We start from the raw sequence: 19,366 nt of genomic DNA on the forward strand, positions 1-19,366 counted from the left end.
AGTGGGTGAAAATTAGCTTCAGTAAAAGTACTTTTTTGTATGGAATTCAGAGCATAAATATGAATCCATACTTAGATATAGAGGAATGTTATTGCAAATTGAGATACAAGGTCAAATTAAACACACTAGTGATTTTAGGGCCTCACTTGTCATGTTGCATATCTGTATTATAACTCAAAGACACTTCCCCTTTGCCTGTAATATTAAAAGCATCCAAAGTTAATTTCTTTCTTGAAAGACCACAAATTTAGGAAATGGCAAGCTGGTTTTATGACATGAATTCAAGCTCTCTGCTACACCACACATCACAACAACTGTACAAGAAGAAAGCTAGGCTTCAGGAATCTGGCATAATCTACCGCTTTGGCTAGTCTGCAGTAAATAAAGAAGTGCCCCATAGAGGTCTGTATTTCCCTTTTCCAGACTGCTAAAGACGGTCCTTGTAAACAGAATCCTAGCTTTGTTTTTTTGCCACAAAACCTATGCTAATCCAGTCTCTCATACCCAGCTTTCCACTAGAGATGATCAGCTGTGTCTTCTTTTATCTATGTGTGATCTGTAACCAGTACGACAGACACAGAAAATTGCAGAATTAGTATGAAGAAAGATGTTTCCCCTGCATTCGCTGTGCTTTATAAAGCTAAGTACTCAGAACTATCTGACAACAGCCAGCACATACACAATCAAAGTCAGTCTGGTTTTGACCCAACACTCTTGAAACTTCAGTGCTGTGCCTGTGAAATGGGGATATAAGCAAACCTCTCCTATAACACTGTGAATATCTTTCTTAAATTTTCTGAAACAGAGATGCTAAAATAATAACCACCATTGAAATTCCCAAGGGAAAAGTTACAAATTTTGCATTTGGAAGGATTTGGATAGTGTGCAGTAAATAAAGGTGCAGAAGCCACCCAGAGAGGGAAAACAGAGAGAATTTGGGCAGGGGGGCAAAGTGAATATAGCCATTTGTTCAATTAATCCCACCCATTCCCTGCACTGAGTGAAACAGGCATACTGTGGAAATAATTGCATGGGATCATGCAATTATAGATTACATCATCACCCCCACACACACACACAAGTTGTCAATTACAGTTTCACAGGGAATCAAGTACAGTATCTCTTCATTTCACAGACATACTATTTTGGTGCAGTTTTCTAAGAACAAATAGTTCTGTCCCCACTCCCCTGAATTTTAACATACAGGTTTATCCTAAACAGACATGGATCAACAGGTTGAAACCAAGATAGCCCAGAGGACATGCAATATGTCTGCTGCCAGCGGGTTTCCATAAACTTTGCCAGCAGAGAAGCGACACGTCTCAGCAGTTAGGGATTCCATTCCCCAGTGGCTGTGATCATGACAGCTTCAGGGTGGAAGAAGGCTGATCTCTGCTTCCTCAGCCTATGTAATTTTTAGGCTAGCCACACTACAGTTGCATCCCTCTCAACCTCTAGAGGCAATTGAGTGAGGAAATAATGAACCCTTAGATGAGTTTTGGTTGCATGAATAGAAGGAAGATCACATGCAAAGATTTCAGTGGAAATCAGAGCACATCTTGTTATCTTCATCCAGCTTAGTCCTATAAAATGAGGCCACATGTGAATTTGGATAGTGGATTTACAGTAGACAGAATTAAAAAAAGAAGTTTAAGGAGTTTATATTACTTGTACATCAAGAAAACTGTAAATAATTAAATAAGAACATCCCAGCAAGGAAGCTTCTCTTTAACCAAATACTTCTAGTGGTCCTCTACAAGAGTCTTTGCTTCTTCCAATAAAGTTCTAGGGCATAGTGCTATATTTTGGTTTTAAACAAGATTATTCACCAGTCTGATCCAATAACAATATTCATTAAAAAAATAAAAAACCTCACCTTACTATCTGCTAAACCAGTAGCAACATACTTTCAGTCATACCTCCTACACCACAGTATCTAGCCTTAAAGTAGAGACAAAGGATCTCTACCGGATAGATGCATGTCTTCCCTTACTACTCCAGCTAAAATTTAAGACAGAACCTCATAGTTTCAGAAGCGGTAATGCAATTCCTAGAGCCTAAACATAAAAATCCAAGATGTTTCAGTCAAAAATTTTCCAAAGAAAGAAAAACAACCCTTCCACCTCAAAGTATCAGCAACGAAAGTTATCAAAGTTCTTTCTGTGCATCAAGCCTCAAAGTGAGTATCAAACCAACAGCAGCCACAAAAGTTTTCCTTCCTTGGATACTACAAACAGTCACTGACTCCAGTCTCATCTTGTTATTTCTGCAATCCAGAAGTTACAATTCTGAAATCCTTGGAAGTATAGAACTTAGTACAGAGAAAAGATCTTGAGCAAGTTTAATTCTTCCATTCACACAAGAGAGACAGAATTACTTATGGGATTGTTGTTTTGTTATTGGTGTTGGTTGTTTTCAATACGTACCTTGTATTATTTTATATGGGTTTTACGTATATATAAATATATATAAACCCTAAGATCTTGCAATCAATATGAAATGAGTGTGGAAAGCTGAGGCATCATAAAATATCCGTAAGTAGTAAGTCAAGCTATCAATGTTAGTATCTACATTTTAAGTAGAGAGTATTCACTACAGAAAGAACATATTGCTTCCTGTTATAAAGTGATGCCTCATTAGAGAATAATACATATTTCTTTCCAAATAATATCTTTATTTCTAAAGTTATTTCAAGACAAAGTAAAGGTAAACCATCAGAATCTAAATTGGAGATAGACGGATTTGCTGGGTGGACTATTTGGTGGATGAGGAATTGGTTGGACGGTCGCACCCAGAGTTCAATTCAAGGTATTATTTCTTCCTCTCTGTGATCACATGTATTTCATAACAACAATCAAAATAAGGAATTTGCAAATCTACTTACCCCTTTATTGGCAGCAATGCAGCATTCTGCTATTCTGAGCCAAAGACGAGGGTTTGAGTGATAAACCTGGACTGCCTCAATCAGGCATTCAAAGGCAGCTAAGGGCCTCCCAATATGCAAGAGCTGAATTCCACAATTGTAGAGCAACTCATACCGTTTGTTAGTCAGTAGCGTACACATGGGTCTCCCTGAAAATTTTTTACCTGCAGAAAAGGATTATGTCATATTGGATGTGCAGATCATGAGAGCAGAAAACATAACTCTGGGAGGAGGAGAAAAGCTTTGGGAACACCCAAAAGCTACCAAAACCCCCTTTCATTGCAGAAATTCACTAGCGTCCCTCTGTAAATTAATTCCTTCCACATCAAAGCTGATATCAAAGACAAATTAGTTGTATTCTTAATAAAGGTTGAAGTACATTAAACTCAAACCACTTACATTCCTTGTCACTCAAGCTAAGTGTTATATAATAATATTGGATACCAGATTTGTGAGAATACACATCTTTGTTACTCATAAATTCCAGAAGAAAACCATTTTGCTGTCAACAGGCATAAAGCATTTTCTGTCTTCATATTGGTACCTAAGACTGCACTTAGGTACAGGTCCAGGGGAGGAATAGAAAAAACAATAAAATGCGTGGCAGTAAATAGATTTTTAAGAAAACAAGAAATGAAAAACTTATCACTTCATCATGAAATCATTTACATGGAAGAGAAAAAACCTTAAGTATTAGAAATCAAAGCAGAAAACTTATTATAATCTTTATTTTCTTGTCTTTTGTACACTTACAACAAAAGTAGGTGGATAAAACTAACCATAAAACTAAACCATAGATGAACATTTCTCATACAAGTCTGGGAATTGCTCAGTAGGAAAGCTTGAGAAATACACCATCTTCCAAATGCTAATTTAACACTATTGCACTCCACATTTTCTATATCTTCCAAGGTAAAAAAAAAAAAAACCCAAAACAAACCACACAAAAAAAACCCAAAACAAACCACACAAAAAAAACCCAAAACAAACCAAAACAGAAAAACCCAAAACAAACCACACAAAAAAAACCCAAAACAAACCAAAACAGAAAAACCCAAAACAAACCAAAACAGAAAAACCCAAAACAAACCAAAACAGAAAAACCCAAAACAAACCAAAACAGAAAAACCCAAAACAAACCAAAACAGAAAAACCCAAAACAAACCAAAACAAATCATCACCGCCACCCCAAAAAAACCTCAAAACCATACAGCCTTCAAGTCCTGATGATTCTACATACTGTCACAGCAGGACTACAAATAACATCTTTAATGATGCATAACAGGTCACAGAAGCTTTATTTTGTCATACCTCCCTGACTGATGATCAAAGACTATTAATGAGAGAGAAGTAGTTGCCCTAGCCCCATGGCATGTCAAAGAAAACAGCAAAAAAAGAGCATATTTCATCATCATCTATTTCTGACAACAGCAACTATACTCTGAGACCAAGTTACAATCAAAATTCTCACCCTCCTTATCCTGTCGTGTGGAAAGATATGGAACAAGAATTTTGCTGATAGTTACTGAAAGCTTCTATCCTCTGTTTTCTTGATTTGCCCACCCCTCTTCCACCATCTACTTTCACCTCTTAAAAGTCTTACCTGGATCTGAGCTGCCTGTTCCTAGCTGTGCACATGCATTATCGTTTTCTTGCAAGGCTTTTTTAAAGTAAAAAATTCCTAAATTGTGCTTTCCCATCGCAAAGTGGATGCAGCCAAGATTGTTCCAGAACATACACCTTAAGCATTCACCTGAGAGAACAGCAAAAGACCATTTTTGTAAAAATGTCACTGAGCCCATAAAAGTGCCCCCACTACTCTCCAATATGGGTCAGCATATTATGGTAGTCTATTAAACATGCCCTTCAGTGGAATATGCAGTTACATCCCTGCTTCATAAGCATTTTAATAACCTACATTTCTATATACCTCTCCAGTTCTCTTGGACAGTTGACCGGAAATGACCTATATATAAGCACCCACAGATTTCCAGATCTTGTGCACCGTATTGTAGGACAGCTCGGTATAAAGCCAATTTGAGAGATTGCAAGTTCAAGTAAGTTCACCTGGAGGTTTTCATAGAACTTAGCATGCAAGCACTTCAAGTTTTCTAACAGATGGCTCTTGTAAAAAGGAAATTCTCAAATGATGTTACCTGCCTAAAGTTTTATAAAATAAACAAATACGTCAATTTAACCATACAAGCAGGAAATACACTCTCCTTCCTAAATATATCATATTCAGGTAACACTGTAAGAAGTTCCTTCTAAATAATAAAGGACAGAAGTAACTTTTGACTCATCTGCTGGTAACTGAAGCTTTACAGGGCTACCATTGACAAAAAAAGAAAACAGAAAAAAACCCAACACCGTAAAAATCCAAACAACCAAGAAACAGACTATTAACAAATTAACCAGAAATTATTTTAATCATAACCTAGGAAGACTATTAAGTGAACATTCTACTGTGCAAAAAAGCTAGCGCAAAAAAGTTATGTGAAAATAAAACTTCCCAGGAAATTTTAAGCTATAAAGAGAACTTTAAGCATAAAAAGTGACAGATAAGTTACAGTGAATTCTAAAAGAAGTATCAAAATATGCCAGAATAGGCATTATGTCAAATATTTTCTATGAAACTTATCTGTAAATACAGAAGTTTAAAAAATTTACTCAGAGGGCTAACTCTGTGACTTTTATCATCTAATTGCAATTTATACAGCAATATCTACTAGATAAAAGATCTTATGGCACAAGAAATTAAGAGTACTATCACAAAGTCAGCATTGAACAAAGTAGTAAAGAAATTCAGTAGTTTTACAGTACAAGTATGTTTTTAAAACCTAACTCTCTACTGACACAAGTCATAGCTTTCTCTCCATATTTTCCAATTACTGTTTTAAACAGTCAACTAGAATCTCAAATATATTTAAATAATACCATATACAGTGTGTATGTTTATTATATACACACCACATATATATTTAGATATAAAAGTTATTTATATAAACAATTACACACTTTTATGTGCTGTTATATTTCTGTGCACGTCTACACATACATACTTTCTAGATATAAAAGTAACTTAAAATGGCATACAGTAGAAGTCAAACCTTACCACTTCATAAAACATTTGCATTTTCCCCACAATCATCATTACAACTGCTAGTCTCCTCTGAGTACAATATGAAATCTCATTTCTAGATCTAGTACATTGCCTTTTGTTTCATGTCTTGGAGACACAAATATGAGACTTGTAGATATTACATTTACACCTTCACAAATCCATTTTCATAGACAATCATTGCATTGTCTAGAAGAACATTCAATGAAAAACACAACAGTGTTACGTGAAGGAGCAGAAGAAAGATGAAAACATATCCAGCATATAAACCCATGACATTCAGGGCCTACTCCCTTAAGTAATCATTGATACCCTTAAAACTACTATCAGTGAGTAGTTCTATTATACTACACATTTAAGTACTTGCAGAATGAAAGTTTTCTATTTTACCTGTTTTCATAAAGCCTGGATGTTCAGCAATGTTTGCACTGTTTAAGAGCTTGACCGCTTTACGATAATTGCCCCTCAAATATTCAAAATTGCTCTTAAGAAAGAGAGAAGGAGCTGACTGTGAAGGAGAAAACAACAATTAATTCTATATCTTGTTTTATGATTCCTACTGCTAGTGTTAAATCACTCCACAAACAGCTTGCCTCTGCTGCCATTTAAAAAATACATGGGCTTAGGCCCTAATACTTTCAAGAAGTAGCATTTCTTTGTTGAGCACATGATTAACACTCACCTTCTCTGAACTACAAAACTATGCATACTCTTTGTTACTGCTCTAAACCCCAACATTATTCTAGAGAACTCTGTCATGGCAATGGCTAAGTGCAGAGGATCTCCTTTTTTTTTTTTTAAGAGGATCTTTCTCCAACCTGTCTTCTAGTACACTCCTCCCCACGCTTCCCTCCCTGTGGAGTTCAACAACTTCCTCCTGGGCTGTGATCTTCCTGGTCTGCCAACAGAGACCTCATGATCCAGAAGGATTTCTGTCAAACTAGCAGCTGTTGAGACTGGCAACAAAAGGGAAGCGCTCTCCTCCCATATTCCCTGCTTCTCAGTTAATGTAGAATTTATCTGGGATGGTGGACGTAATTCTGAGATGACAACTCCTATACAAAAAAAGAAACTGCTTTCTAGCAAGAGGTAAGCCTCCAAAAAATTTCAACAAAAAGAAATAACCCCAAAACCTGCATATCCCAGAGTTAATCTTTTACGAACTGGTTTAAACCACCAATGACATCAGAACTTGTTTTGCACTGCTTAATAAACAGGTTTTGGTTTGCTTCATAATTTATCTAGTGTTTCACTGTTATTTTGGTATCATTAACAATAAAGTGCATTTTTCTGAGCAACTGAAAACAGCGCAAATAAGAAAATTCTACACTAATTACACTTGCAGAAAAGATATTACAAACCCAAGTGACTACATAAAGCATTGTTTTAGATATCCATACTCAATAAGACCTTTCTTTGTAAAGAAAGTTAGCAAATTCACTTTTAAGATAAAGAACAGATCAAGATTATAAAAACAATAGGCTTAAGAATAACTTACATTCCCAGCTGTATTCATAACAGACTTGATCTCCCTTTTGCATGCTTTTAGTGACTTCATCTGGATATAGGCTCTCACCTTATACTGTTAAAAAATTAAATTTGTTAAATAAAAAACAATAACTTGTGCTGGTTTGCAAGGTGAACCATATCTAGAGATTTATTACAGAATATTTTATACACATCTTAAAAGCAGGTAGTAAAAAGTTGTTTTAAAAGCTTTCCTAAATTAAGAAATTCTATTCAGACTTTCAACAACAAATTTATAGGCTTCATATTTACAGTAAGCAGATGCACATTTTGTTTAACGGTCAACAGCTGCTCTATATTCAAACACAGATACTAGCACTTAAAATGACAAACTAATTAAAATAATCTAACCTCTTAATCCCAGATGTTTATCTACTAAACTGGAAACACCAATAAGCGAATGTTGACAGAGAAGTGTTTTGTTTCTTCACATATTTTTTTCACAGAACAGTACAGTGAAATAAAACCTCAGCTGATTTAGACTGTTGGAGGTTTAACAGATATAAAGTCAGTGCAGCTAACTGCAGTTTAAAAAAATTATAATAAACTGCAATGGCTGAAATAGGGTTAGGTTTTTTTGTGTTAGGTCAGTTTTTCCCGTACACGGATCTTGGAAAACAGAAGAGTTAGATAAATTCATTTTTTTGTTTTACAACATGAAATTCATGGAGAGACAGAGTATCATAATTCAGGCTGAACGAGATTTGAAGCAAATGGCACTTGGTTTTAAGAAAAACTTGAACTGATGTTCTTATATAAATAATATGCAGACACTTACCTGATGTATCTTAGATTTAGCAACTTCTATTAAAGCTCCACTTTCAGCTTTTTGATTCGAAGAATCTTTATTTGTATTATTACCTGACTGAGCGTCAAACAAAAAGAAGGAAGTGTTACTATTAATCACCTTTTAAATTCAGTTTATAAATTCTTTCATAAACTATTTTTATCAATCTCACATGAAGAGGAAAAATAAGTATTTAATATTCAAAAAATACACATCCCACCAAATACTGTAACTTGAGCTTAACAATCAAAATCCACAACCAACCACACCAGCCTATGAAGAGCAGAAATCTATATTAACATTAGTGTTACACTATGTTGCTCTGGTATTTTAAGAATTCTCTTACCCAGAAGGATGACATGCACATTCTAGAGTTTCTCTAGTATTTTCTACTGAAGAAGTACTATACACTTAAAGATAAAATGTTTTAACTTATGTGTGACATTCCATCAACAGGAAAAGACTGAAGTGTCCTCTTTTCACTTCCAAGCCACTACTCATTCTACTGATTTTTTCCAAGACACATACAAAAGATTTCATCTGAAAGTATGCTTTCACATACTATGTAAAAAACATGCTTTAATTCCCATACTATGGTACACAATTGCAATTCCTCTCTGACACTGACTTCCATTTCATACTTAGAGTGTCATATGGTGATAATCCAAGACAAACAAGGAAAACTGTCTATTTGACCCTGAAGACAACTATCTTTCCAATGCAAGTCTCTGACTTAAGAAACACTTCTTCGCTCCCCAGGAGTAAGACAAAAGGGTGAAAGAGGGAATAAACAGCTGCTGTATACAATTAACTCAATTACTAACGTGTATAAGTTGGTGTTACAGGTGATCTAACATAGTTTTAAAATTCAGAAGTATTTTAAAAGAGTAATTTTGGATTGAGTTAAAGCATACTTCTGGTAAAGACTTAGTGGCATTCATATGATTTTAAGCTTACCTCATTTTTTCCATTCTTGCTGTTATTGTTGCCCTGTGAAATCATTTTTTCCAGAACAGCAAGCAGATGCAAGGCTTTCTCAGCTTGGTAAGTTAGCAGGTATAAGTCTACAAGCAAGAAGCACACAGCCTGGGCAAACTTCTCTTCTGTATAAAGCAAGGAAGTAAAAATGATTTTCAGCTCTAATACCAATCCTTCCAAATATGACTGAAGAAAAAAAAATATTATAAAGGGCATCTATGCAACATTATGAGAAAAATCAATATATTACACAAGAAAAAAATGCAGACATCTTACACAACGTAGATAAGTACATATACAAAAGAAAGGTGATTCATTCAAAGGGCACCAGCATAAAAGCATAGGCTAAAGACAGCTTAACACGTATTTCACGTTTATAGATTTTGAGAATTGGTCTAGGTAGATCAGCACCAAAGATCCAGACAGATGGAGCCATATGCATACATAGAATCCCACAGAACTTGAAAGGATTCCATACAAATACATCCCTGCTTGGCTGGCGTCACAGAGCAAGTCCCAAACAGCCATACTGAAAACTGGGAGGAACTGAAGGAGAAACACGGTAGCGTTTACTTAATTTATTGAGACACACATCCCCTCGCTTCAGCCTTGCCAACTCTAAAATTCAAGGAGGATTATGAAGTTAGTTCATACAAACATGGCAATTCCACTACACAGGGTGCCATAGCTCATATTCAGATATGAGCACATACAATTACATATGACCTAACGCAGGTATTTAAAATGTCAGTGCCCTGGCAAATACACTCCCACCCATGAAGTCGTATGATGACTGAAAATACTAGATTTTAAATCATTTCATTAGCTTGTACATAATAAATACCTTTTAAAGTTGTCAAAAATCCATTTGAGTTTCATTATACTTGTCTGCTAAATGTCTCTGACGTGCCTTCCCCCCAAATTGAATTGTTGTCCTTGATATAAGTAAAACATATTCATCATTCCAAAGCCTACCTACTTTTTTATAACCATATTAGGCAAATTACAAATCACTGGTCTTATAGTGAGAAATACTGAATGATCTTTCTGTAGTTATTGCATGAACAAAACTCTTCTTTCTGTCTACATACCAAAAGGCTCTATAAACTGATACAGCTTCTCCCCAACTGATATGGCTTCAGTATACTGACGCAGATGATACAAAATAACAGCTTGATTGTAGTACAGCATACTATTTTCAACATCATCTAAACCATCCATTTCTTCAACAACAGAGTGAACCTGAAAAAAAACCCACTCATTTCATTAAACTTTCAATACTTACGATTTTTTAAAGTGTCAAATATTTTTAAAAAGATACTAATCTGTCTAAAGATAGGTCAGTAAAAGTTACAACCTAATAAACTTTATTGTTGTTCCACATAAATCCAGCAAAAAGTTTACAATGAAACAAGAAGTCATTACTTGAGTAGTAAAGTAACATTTTCACTTTTATTATTTCACAAACTATTCCAGGTTAAGGAACTTTCTATTGAAAGAACATAGCAGGTCTTTCTATGGCTATCTCTGAAACATTTCAGCTTCAGAACAATTGCAACAATAACTAAAAACAACTATAAAAACAGTATCCTAAATTATTAAACTGACTCAAGAGGTTTAAAACCAATGCTACTACTTTCTTATTCCTTTATTAAATCTAGGGGACAAGGGGCAGAAGTTCTATTCCTATTTCACTGGAAGATCTCACCACCATTAATAGTACCCAAAATCAAGTACCATGGCAACATGTTTGCATTACCTGGTTCTTCAGCTGGCTAAGGGTTTGTCTCAAATTGTCTGTTGTAGTCTGGTTACTTTTACAGAACTCTGCAACAGCAGTATTCAAAGTTATTTTGTAGTCATCTTTGTTTATGTCTTGAAGGGTATTTAGGTGTTGCAAACAAGCATCATAGTTTCCAGCCTGGAAATTGCACACATACCAGAAACATGCATTAGAAGAGACAAAGTTTAATTAAAACTTAGCCTACTAGTTTAAAGTATCCTCTGTAAGTTCAGAGAGCAAAGTAGTATTTCCTTTATCAACAGCAAGTGAAGCAAACTCAATGTCTACACATACGTCTACATGTAAGTCTACACACATACTTCATTATTTATGCAGATTAATATGTATGAGAAGTAGGGCTAAGGGTTGAGGTCATATCTAAACTTCAAAAAGGATTTTGTGGCAGAAAGACAAATGGAGCATAGTATTATTATGGAGCATAGCATATTATTATGAACAGATGTTTCCATGGAAAGTGTTAATTCTGATATATCTTCATCGTATTATTTTCAGTTTCAAGATTCCTTATTTCCTCAGTTTTCATAATCTTTCCCCATCACATGTACATTGAGTGGCTGCAGTTGCTTACGTAAAGTCCCAGTCCATCATTTTATGTCAGTTCTTCACTTCAGCTGGAGAGACCATGAGTTACAATTTAGTCTGCGGAAGTCAGCTTAAGACAAATTGGAAAAAGAGCATGTCACTTTCCCAGGACAGATTTAAATAATATTTTCACAAGTTTTAGCTGTTGAATGAAATATTCGATCATCTAGGCATGCCTAAGCAGAAACCGGGACCCAAGCACGATGCTCCTCTGAGGTGTAATTTAATCAAGAAATCCCTTTGACGTCAGGAATAAGCAAGGACTTCTGCTTTCAGTTTTAGTCTTTTCTGTGTTTGTGCAGGAGGAATTTAGAGTCATCAAGGAATGCAAGAGAACTCCAGACTCTTTCAACTACGTTAAGACTAAACGATCCTTCACTCTCTACTGTTCAATTCCTGTAGCTTCACCTCTTCCGTATCAGAGTTACTTCCAATCTGGTCAGTCAGATAAGCAGATTTGTTTCCACCTCTGTCAATGCTTCACAATCAAAAGATAGGCTCTTGAGTACCACAACCACACTCCAATTCCTCCTTCTTTTTAAATGCTCTTCCATGGAGCTTCTCCGGGGCTCCTACCTAACTTCCTCTATTAAGGGAAGAATTACAACAGAGAAAGGCTCTGCGGTCTTTTTGCTCTTCCCAAAAAAGTTGCCATTCTGCGGCTACTCTCAACAGAACCACCCCAGTTCCTTCAGTCTCCTGTGAAAGCAGTTATACAATTTACACAGAGATGTAGCAGGACGTTGACACACAGTATTTCCACAACTCTAAGTACCAACAGCATGGGTTGCCTAGTGATCATGTGCATAAACATAGGGACTTGCAACTCAACTGCTGGCATGCTCTTCTATCAAGACAGTTCATTTCCCAATGATTTTCTTCCTGTGTTCACACTCAGAGCTTCTCTTCAACAGGAGTACCTTTCAGATCACAGCAACAAGGCTTCTAACCACGGCTGGACTAAAAACCTTGAACCCTTAAATGCTCAGCGCTTTTTTTTTTTTGTGATGTTTTTCCTCAGCTAGAAGTCCTTTACTCTACTCGAGGGGATCTAGACTGTAATATACAATTTTATAGTCATTCTATCAAGACTGAAATTGGAAGCACAGTATGATAAAGCAGCATGCAAGGCAGTCCACAAAGCTATTTTGAGCAGCACAATAGCAAGCAAAACTGGCAAACAAGGTACCAGATTAATTCTGCTCATATCTGTCACCACCTCACAACTCCATGAACTTAGGAAGTTCTCAAAGCAAGAAAAAAAAAAATCATGAGATAAACAAGATACACTGAACTAATACAAAACTAAAGACGAAGACTGATCAACAGATCAAAAGTATTTTAGGCATGCAGATCTGTGGGCAAGGTGGAAAACAGACGACCCTTTCACATGCCTTCGGTTCTCAGGTTCAAGTGCCAATCAGCAAAAAGTTATTGAAAAAGAGTAACTGCGCTAGAAAGCACTCAAGGCGACATCAGTGAACAACATCAGCCATAGTCAGTTCAAGGACCAACTACAGGCACTTCATCTAACAACATTCCAGGCAAAAATATAAGTAATGACTGAAACATACAAGGAGGAATCTCAAAAGACAGTATTTAAATTCTTCCCCCAAACCTATTTAACACATCCAAAAGTGAATTATGCAAGGCATTGTAGAGATAGAGATACAATTGGAAGAAAAAGAGATTATACTTTCTGTCACTTGCTACACCAAATAAAATTAGGAGACAATACAGAAAGTAGTAAACTGAAAGACCTGGTACCTGAATTTTAATACAAAAAACCCCAATCTTCCAAGAAACACAAAACAGGTAGTAAATACTGCCTATAGGTGTTATGTGTTGAAGAATATGTTTTAATGTAAAGTGACAGAACAGTATACAATGCTTTTTGTGAAAGAAGATAGCAAGATGCTAAAGCAAATTAAAGTTTGTTTGGTTGCTGTTTTTTAAAATACATGTGGCTCCTTTAAACCCTCTAATGCAACATTTTTAGCTTGAAGCAATTAATTCTTCAGAGAGATCATGCATTTCCAATATTGATACAGAATAGCAGCCGCCTTCTTCTAATCAACTCATTATCCAGCTTTTAAAGCTAAGTTTTGAGAATCAAGGTTAAACATGCTCTTGTACACTTCATTGAAGTATCCCCTTCAGTCTTCTCACATCATAGCAGACAGAAAATGCATGTGCTGGCTTTATAACACAACTAGTGCTACTTTTGATATAATATCCTGTTAATACATTCGCAACTGTGTTAAGAAAATGGCAAAAAATAATTATATACACCCATTTATCAGTTATGTTGTAAATTACAAGTCTCAGAGTTTGCTTTGTCTTACCAGAAAAGCTTGTAATGCACTGCTCGACAATTCCTTTTCCTGATCAGTAATCCCAGAAGTACCAGCTCCTTCATGTTTGTCAGTACCTTGATCTGTAAAGCGGACAGAAGTTTGCAAATGTGATGACAGCTATTGAGCTTAAAAATTTTACTTCCAGTTCTCAAGATCCTCCTGCCAGTACAAGTAACTCTCTGTATAACTGCAGCACTGTCTCCCTACTACACTGAAATATCTCAAGTTATCCTATACTCTAGTGAATTCCTCTCCATAAAATGTAAATGTAATAAATCTAGCTAAATTACCGTGCTCTATCAACAACCAAAGTCCTGCAAGTTAACTGACAATGCATACAACCATATGCTAGGATTGTCTTTATTTGCACAAAAATTAGCAGTGAAGGCCACACATCATAAAGTAAGTACCACACTGGGTTAGATGAAAAACCCATGCATCCTATATGCTGCTCCCTAAATGGCAAGCAACAGATGCTTTAGGGAACAACATAAAAACCAGAGCAAACACTGGAACTTCCACCTAGCTCCCTGCTTTGGAAGAGTAAGTCTCCCTAAATAAGAGGCTACAATCAAACCATCGTTGTTAATAATCACTGACAGACCTGATATATTTTAAAAAAAAAAACTCTCTGTACTTTTGTAACTCTTCAATATACTCCATCAAATGCTATCTAATGTTCATACTGCAAGACACGAGCAAATGCTGCTTGTCCACTTTTTCAGCCTCACTCCTGATCTTACAGATCTTTCTTTGAATCAACTCTCTTCCCTGGTGGGCAGGCACAGTTTATTCTGCATCTTCCTCACATGTTTTTTCCCAGGATCTTCTCCAGTTCTACTATATCCTTTTCCAGATTAAGACAACAAGAACAGCATGTAGGCTTTATGATGGTGGGCCCTTTGAGCATTTATATAGCAATACAATGAGGTCTTAATTGTCTTTTACATGGAATTCATTAACATTTTACCTTTCAGTCACTGTTGAGCATGTTTTTCAGAAAGGAGTCTACCGAACTCTTCTGTCATCATGTAATTAACCATTCAGTGAAGTTGCATTAAAAACCACAGTACAGACATTCCATGCCACAGCAGCTGGAAAAAGCCCCCACCAAACCCTTCCTTGTACTGAACACAAACTACCGAAGGAAAAAACCTCAAACAACCCACAACACCACACAACCACCACACCAGACAGCTTATTTCTAGAAGTATTAACTTGTTCCTGGGAAGATAGTGAGATCCCTTACATTGTCCTATGCGATAACACATTTGAGCAAAAACTGTAAGTATCAGCTGCAACTTTCATCCTGCATCAACATGCCAACAAAGTTGAGATTTTAAAGTCTCAACAATCTTACATCCACACGTTACAAAGTAACCCACTGTGATTAAGACAAAATTCAGGATTCAGCAATTTCAGTACTCTGGAGGGATGGATCCTCAGGGGGCTACAGAACTGCACACAGAACTGCTAGAAAATCTGACTATGCGTAAGGCATTGATCAGCACCACCTGCACTGCCTTTTCTTTGAAAGGGAAAGGCAGGAGAGAACTAATACACAAAAGCTCAGAAAAAATTGATGTGCCAAGGTTTTCCTCAGCAAAAGAGGAAAGGAACAAGAAGCACCTCCCCTTCAAGCTAAATAAAGAATAGATCTGATTTCTGCTCTAAATCTTGTGGTTGAACAGAAAGCTATCACCCTCCAAGGATCTCTAGAACAGCAGCAAATAAGCAAATGCATCTTTCCTCAAACTTTCACGCTAACAGTTACATTACCTGCTTTACTTGCTCAGCATGCCTTTCAGATTACACTAGTAAAAGTAACCATAGTGCCGAGACTTGAGACTCTCAAACTTCTGAAGTTGGTAACACTCGGTCTGGTCAAGAGGTTCCTCACATATAGGTTTACCTAGCAGAGTGCCAACCAACTACTGGGTGCATTACCAATTACTGCCATTGTATGCAAGTTCATAAAACAAACATCTCGAAGGTGGGCTTATGGAAGTCTGAATCCTGAAGTAAAATGTCTTCACTTAAGTGAAAGATAAACCAAAGAGATTGTCGGCCAAGCTGTGTAACAAAAGCACCACTTATATAGTTGTTTGATGTATTTCCTAGGGAGAAATCAGGACAGGCCTACAGATTTCACTATGTCTCTACGTCTGCTGGTACGTTAAAAAAAAATATTGAACTGGGAACTACTTTATGCAAAACCAGAGCTGTCCACTGTCCTGTCAAGTCAGTTTTATGGCTGTAATCTGATCAACTGCACCTACTATGACTCAGTAAACAAAGCAGGTTTGTGAAAGCTGAACTGGAAGCTTATGAAGAAAGAATAAAACTGAAGTCCAGCTGACAGTTCACAGCATAGCCCTTTCCTTTGAAAAAAACCCCACTTTGGCTACTCTCTACTCTTTTTGCCCAAACACACTTGAAACCTGTTAAAGAGCTAAAGGTCCTTCTAATCTACTGTAATCCTGCCACTTTTGTTTAGACCAGGATCTACTGCTTCAGCTGATCTTTATTATCAAGAGATCTCACAGAAATGAGACCTAACAGCTGGCTGGCACAAGATACTGAAAAGAAACCTCCAACACCACTTAAAGAGGGGGCGGGGGGAAGTACTCTTGCTCTCTTGGCTGCAAATGGCTATCAAGTGCTTGCAAATAAAACTATTATTTCCATATTTCTTCAGGCATTTGCAAATGAAACAGGTAGGTTTCATTGTTCCCTGGAAAACATACAGCATGCCACTTGCTCACTCAGATCCAGTGATCTCTGGCATTCTTGCAGAAGCATGTGGTGTGGGTAACACACAGCACACCAGTCACTACCAGCATACTCCTATCCATACAGTAGCTACCATTATCAGCTGAAATATCTGAAACAGTGCAGATTCCCTGCTTTACAAATGACAGGACTTGATTTATCTCTGTAAATTGTAGGTACATGTGGACCTGTTTATTTAACTTTTCATTTTGTCCAACTTTGACAAGTACAGGGCAACTCTAAAACTAATACTTGTCAGGCTAGTAACAAGGGGCAAAAAGGGCAACCTGGAAAACAATTTTCATCTGCTCAGATTTTGATCTGGAGGAAGCTGCTGCAGAGTTTGAAGTTAAAGAAGCAAGTCAGGAAATTATCTTCCTAGTTGGTAATCCTGGAGCTGAGCAGAAGAAACACTACGTCATGGCAGCCTGTTTGCTTTGCACAAGCAGGCAGGTGTTCCTACTGAAGAAGTTGAGAAGTTACATCATGGTAGACAGCAGAACTTTGGGAAAACAGGCTCTACGAGAAGAGAACAAGGAAAAGCATGAGACTGCCCCCTGAAAAGGGAGATTGCTCTCCTCATCAGTTTGCTGCCACAACATCATATAAGCAACAAGAAGCCACTTCTCCCACATACACATACCTGAAGACACCTGGAGACTGACTGCAATCATTATCCTTCTCATACCTATTCTCCCTACCTCCAAGCACTGCTGTTCTTGAGCGCTCTTGTTTCTAGGCCCTGTAAATCACACCTTGCATGAACTGTGCTGTTGAATACCAGAGCATCTCAGGAAGTGTTTTTTATATCCAAACTCTACAGGCGGGGGGATAATCTCTTCCTTGGAAGGGGAAGAATCTATCACATGACTTTTGCTCCAAAAGCATTTTGAAGGGTATGAAGACCAGCCAGAGTGTTCAGCCCTTATAAAATAATGACAGTTAGTGGGCACCAAGACTACATTTTTCTATGAAAAATGCACTACTAGTGTAAATATAATAGACTTCAATGCTGTACAATAAAAAGCAAACACTTCTCAATGGAAAGTTATTTGTAACTCACTGCTCTGAACAAGTACAGTATGTAGAATATCTTGTCATAGCTCACGCCTTTGATTCATTTGGGCACATACTTTTCTTTTAAGAAAGTATCCCTGAAAAGTTCCTTCAACACTTCCAAGAACAACAAGAAAAAACTAATAAAGTCTTAACGCCAATTTTTTTTCTTGTAGTTTAGGAGATGCTTACAGTGCTTATAAATAAACACAGGATAGTTTAGTATACATTGCTCAGTATATGCTAATTTTTCCCACAATCTTTTTCCAATATTGAGGAGTTTCATATTTAGCATCCAGAGAAAAAAATGCTTACGGTGATTTTAAATAATGCTCCCACCACACAAGGAGATCCCTTTGGCTTTCCTCCACATCGCCCTCTTCTCTGTCCCCACTGAGCTGCCATCTGAGAGAAGGACCTTTCCTGCAAAGAGGACTTCTGGCATGAAGGATAGTCTGATGGGAGATGGACGAGCAGTAGCTTATCGATGCTAATGAGTTACACAGCAACTGTACTCGAGATGTATTTCGGCTGTTTACCAGAAAATTAATTTTTTAAGCTCGGTGATTTCTCCCTACAGCGTCTTTTCAGGCCCGAGTTTAGGAGAGACCCGCTCATCCCCTGAAACCAAAGCGGCAACTCAGAGGGAACCAGACTGAACTCCAGAGATTAAGCAACGCAAAGCGTTCAAGTCTCCCCAACACTTTCCGAATGCCCCCGCTCAACTTCTGTAGCGGTTATTAAGCTCCAGGAGACACCCACCCCCGCCAATACGTCCATAACGTACTCCCCACCGAGCCCTTCCAGGCCAGGAGGGTGCAACAGCTCAGCCCCGCTCGCCAAGAGCGTGGAGGGTCCGGTCCCCACACGGCCGAGCCGGTGACCGCCAGGACACAAGCCCACAGGCGGCGGGCCTCGCAGGCACTTCACACCGGCCACCTCTGCCGCCAGCGGCGCGCAGTCCTACCGCCGCGGAGGGACTACTTCCTCAGCGGAAGGAAACTGCACAGATCAGTTCAAACGAATGTTTCTCCTTCCGCCCGGGACATACCGGCACTCACCGCCCCCCGGGCGAGAGCGTATCCCTCCGCACCAGACGGCCCAGGCCCGAGGCGGACACGGCGGACCACGGCGGCTCCTCTCGCACTCACCTGCAGCCTTGTCCGCCGCCATCTCCCCTGCCGCGCGGTGCAACCGCGTAGTTCGAGCGCGCCGATAGTTCCGAAGCTCCCCGCGCTGCGCCGAGCACTGACCGCACCACCGCCAACCGGCCGCTGCCCCCCGGGACTACTTTGCCGCCGCCACCGCCCTCCGCGCGCCGAGCCCGCCCCGCTGACTGCGCCACTCGCTCCTATTCGCCCGTCGCTTCCGGGTTCCCGGCGACCTCCTCACGTCCGACCGTTGCCGGGGGACCGCGCATCTGACGTCAGGACGCCGCAGCACTTCCCGCCGCGGGGAA

General features: G+C 38.2%; 1 protein-coding gene across 1 annotated transcript in view; it reads right to left on the bottom strand.

Moving 5' to 3' along the window:
- CNOT10 (CCR4-NOT transcription complex subunit 10) overlaps positions 1-19,080 on the bottom strand; it is a gene marked incomplete at both ends in the record, with an annotated part of 34,842 nt that extends 15,762 nt beyond the window's left edge. Inside the window, 11 exons of the mRNA XM_081996981.1 lie at positions 2,885-3,087; positions 4,527-4,676; positions 6,435-6,552; positions 7,543-7,626; positions 8,350-8,436; positions 9,316-9,461; positions 10,428-10,578; positions 11,096-11,257; positions 14,068-14,159; positions 17,540-17,593; positions 19,059-19,080. Coding sequence (XP_081853107.1) covers positions 2,885-3,087; positions 4,527-4,676; positions 6,435-6,552; positions 7,543-7,626; positions 8,350-8,436; positions 9,316-9,461; positions 10,428-10,578; positions 11,096-11,257; positions 14,068-14,159; positions 17,540-17,593; positions 19,059-19,080 — 1,269 coding nt within the window. The remainder of the gene's footprint in view (positions 1-2,884; positions 3,088-4,526; positions 4,677-6,434; positions 6,553-7,542; positions 7,627-8,349; positions 8,437-9,315; positions 9,462-10,427; positions 10,579-11,095; positions 11,258-14,067; positions 14,160-17,539; positions 17,594-19,058) is intronic.
- Positions 19,081-19,366: the final 286 nt, after the last annotated feature.

The sequence above is a fragment of the Phaethon aethereus genome (genome assembly GCF_964289735.1).
Source record: "Phaethon aethereus genome assembly, chromosome: 2".
Taxonomy (NCBI): domain Eukaryota; kingdom Metazoa; phylum Chordata; class Aves; order Phaethontiformes; family Phaethontidae; genus Phaethon; species Phaethon aethereus.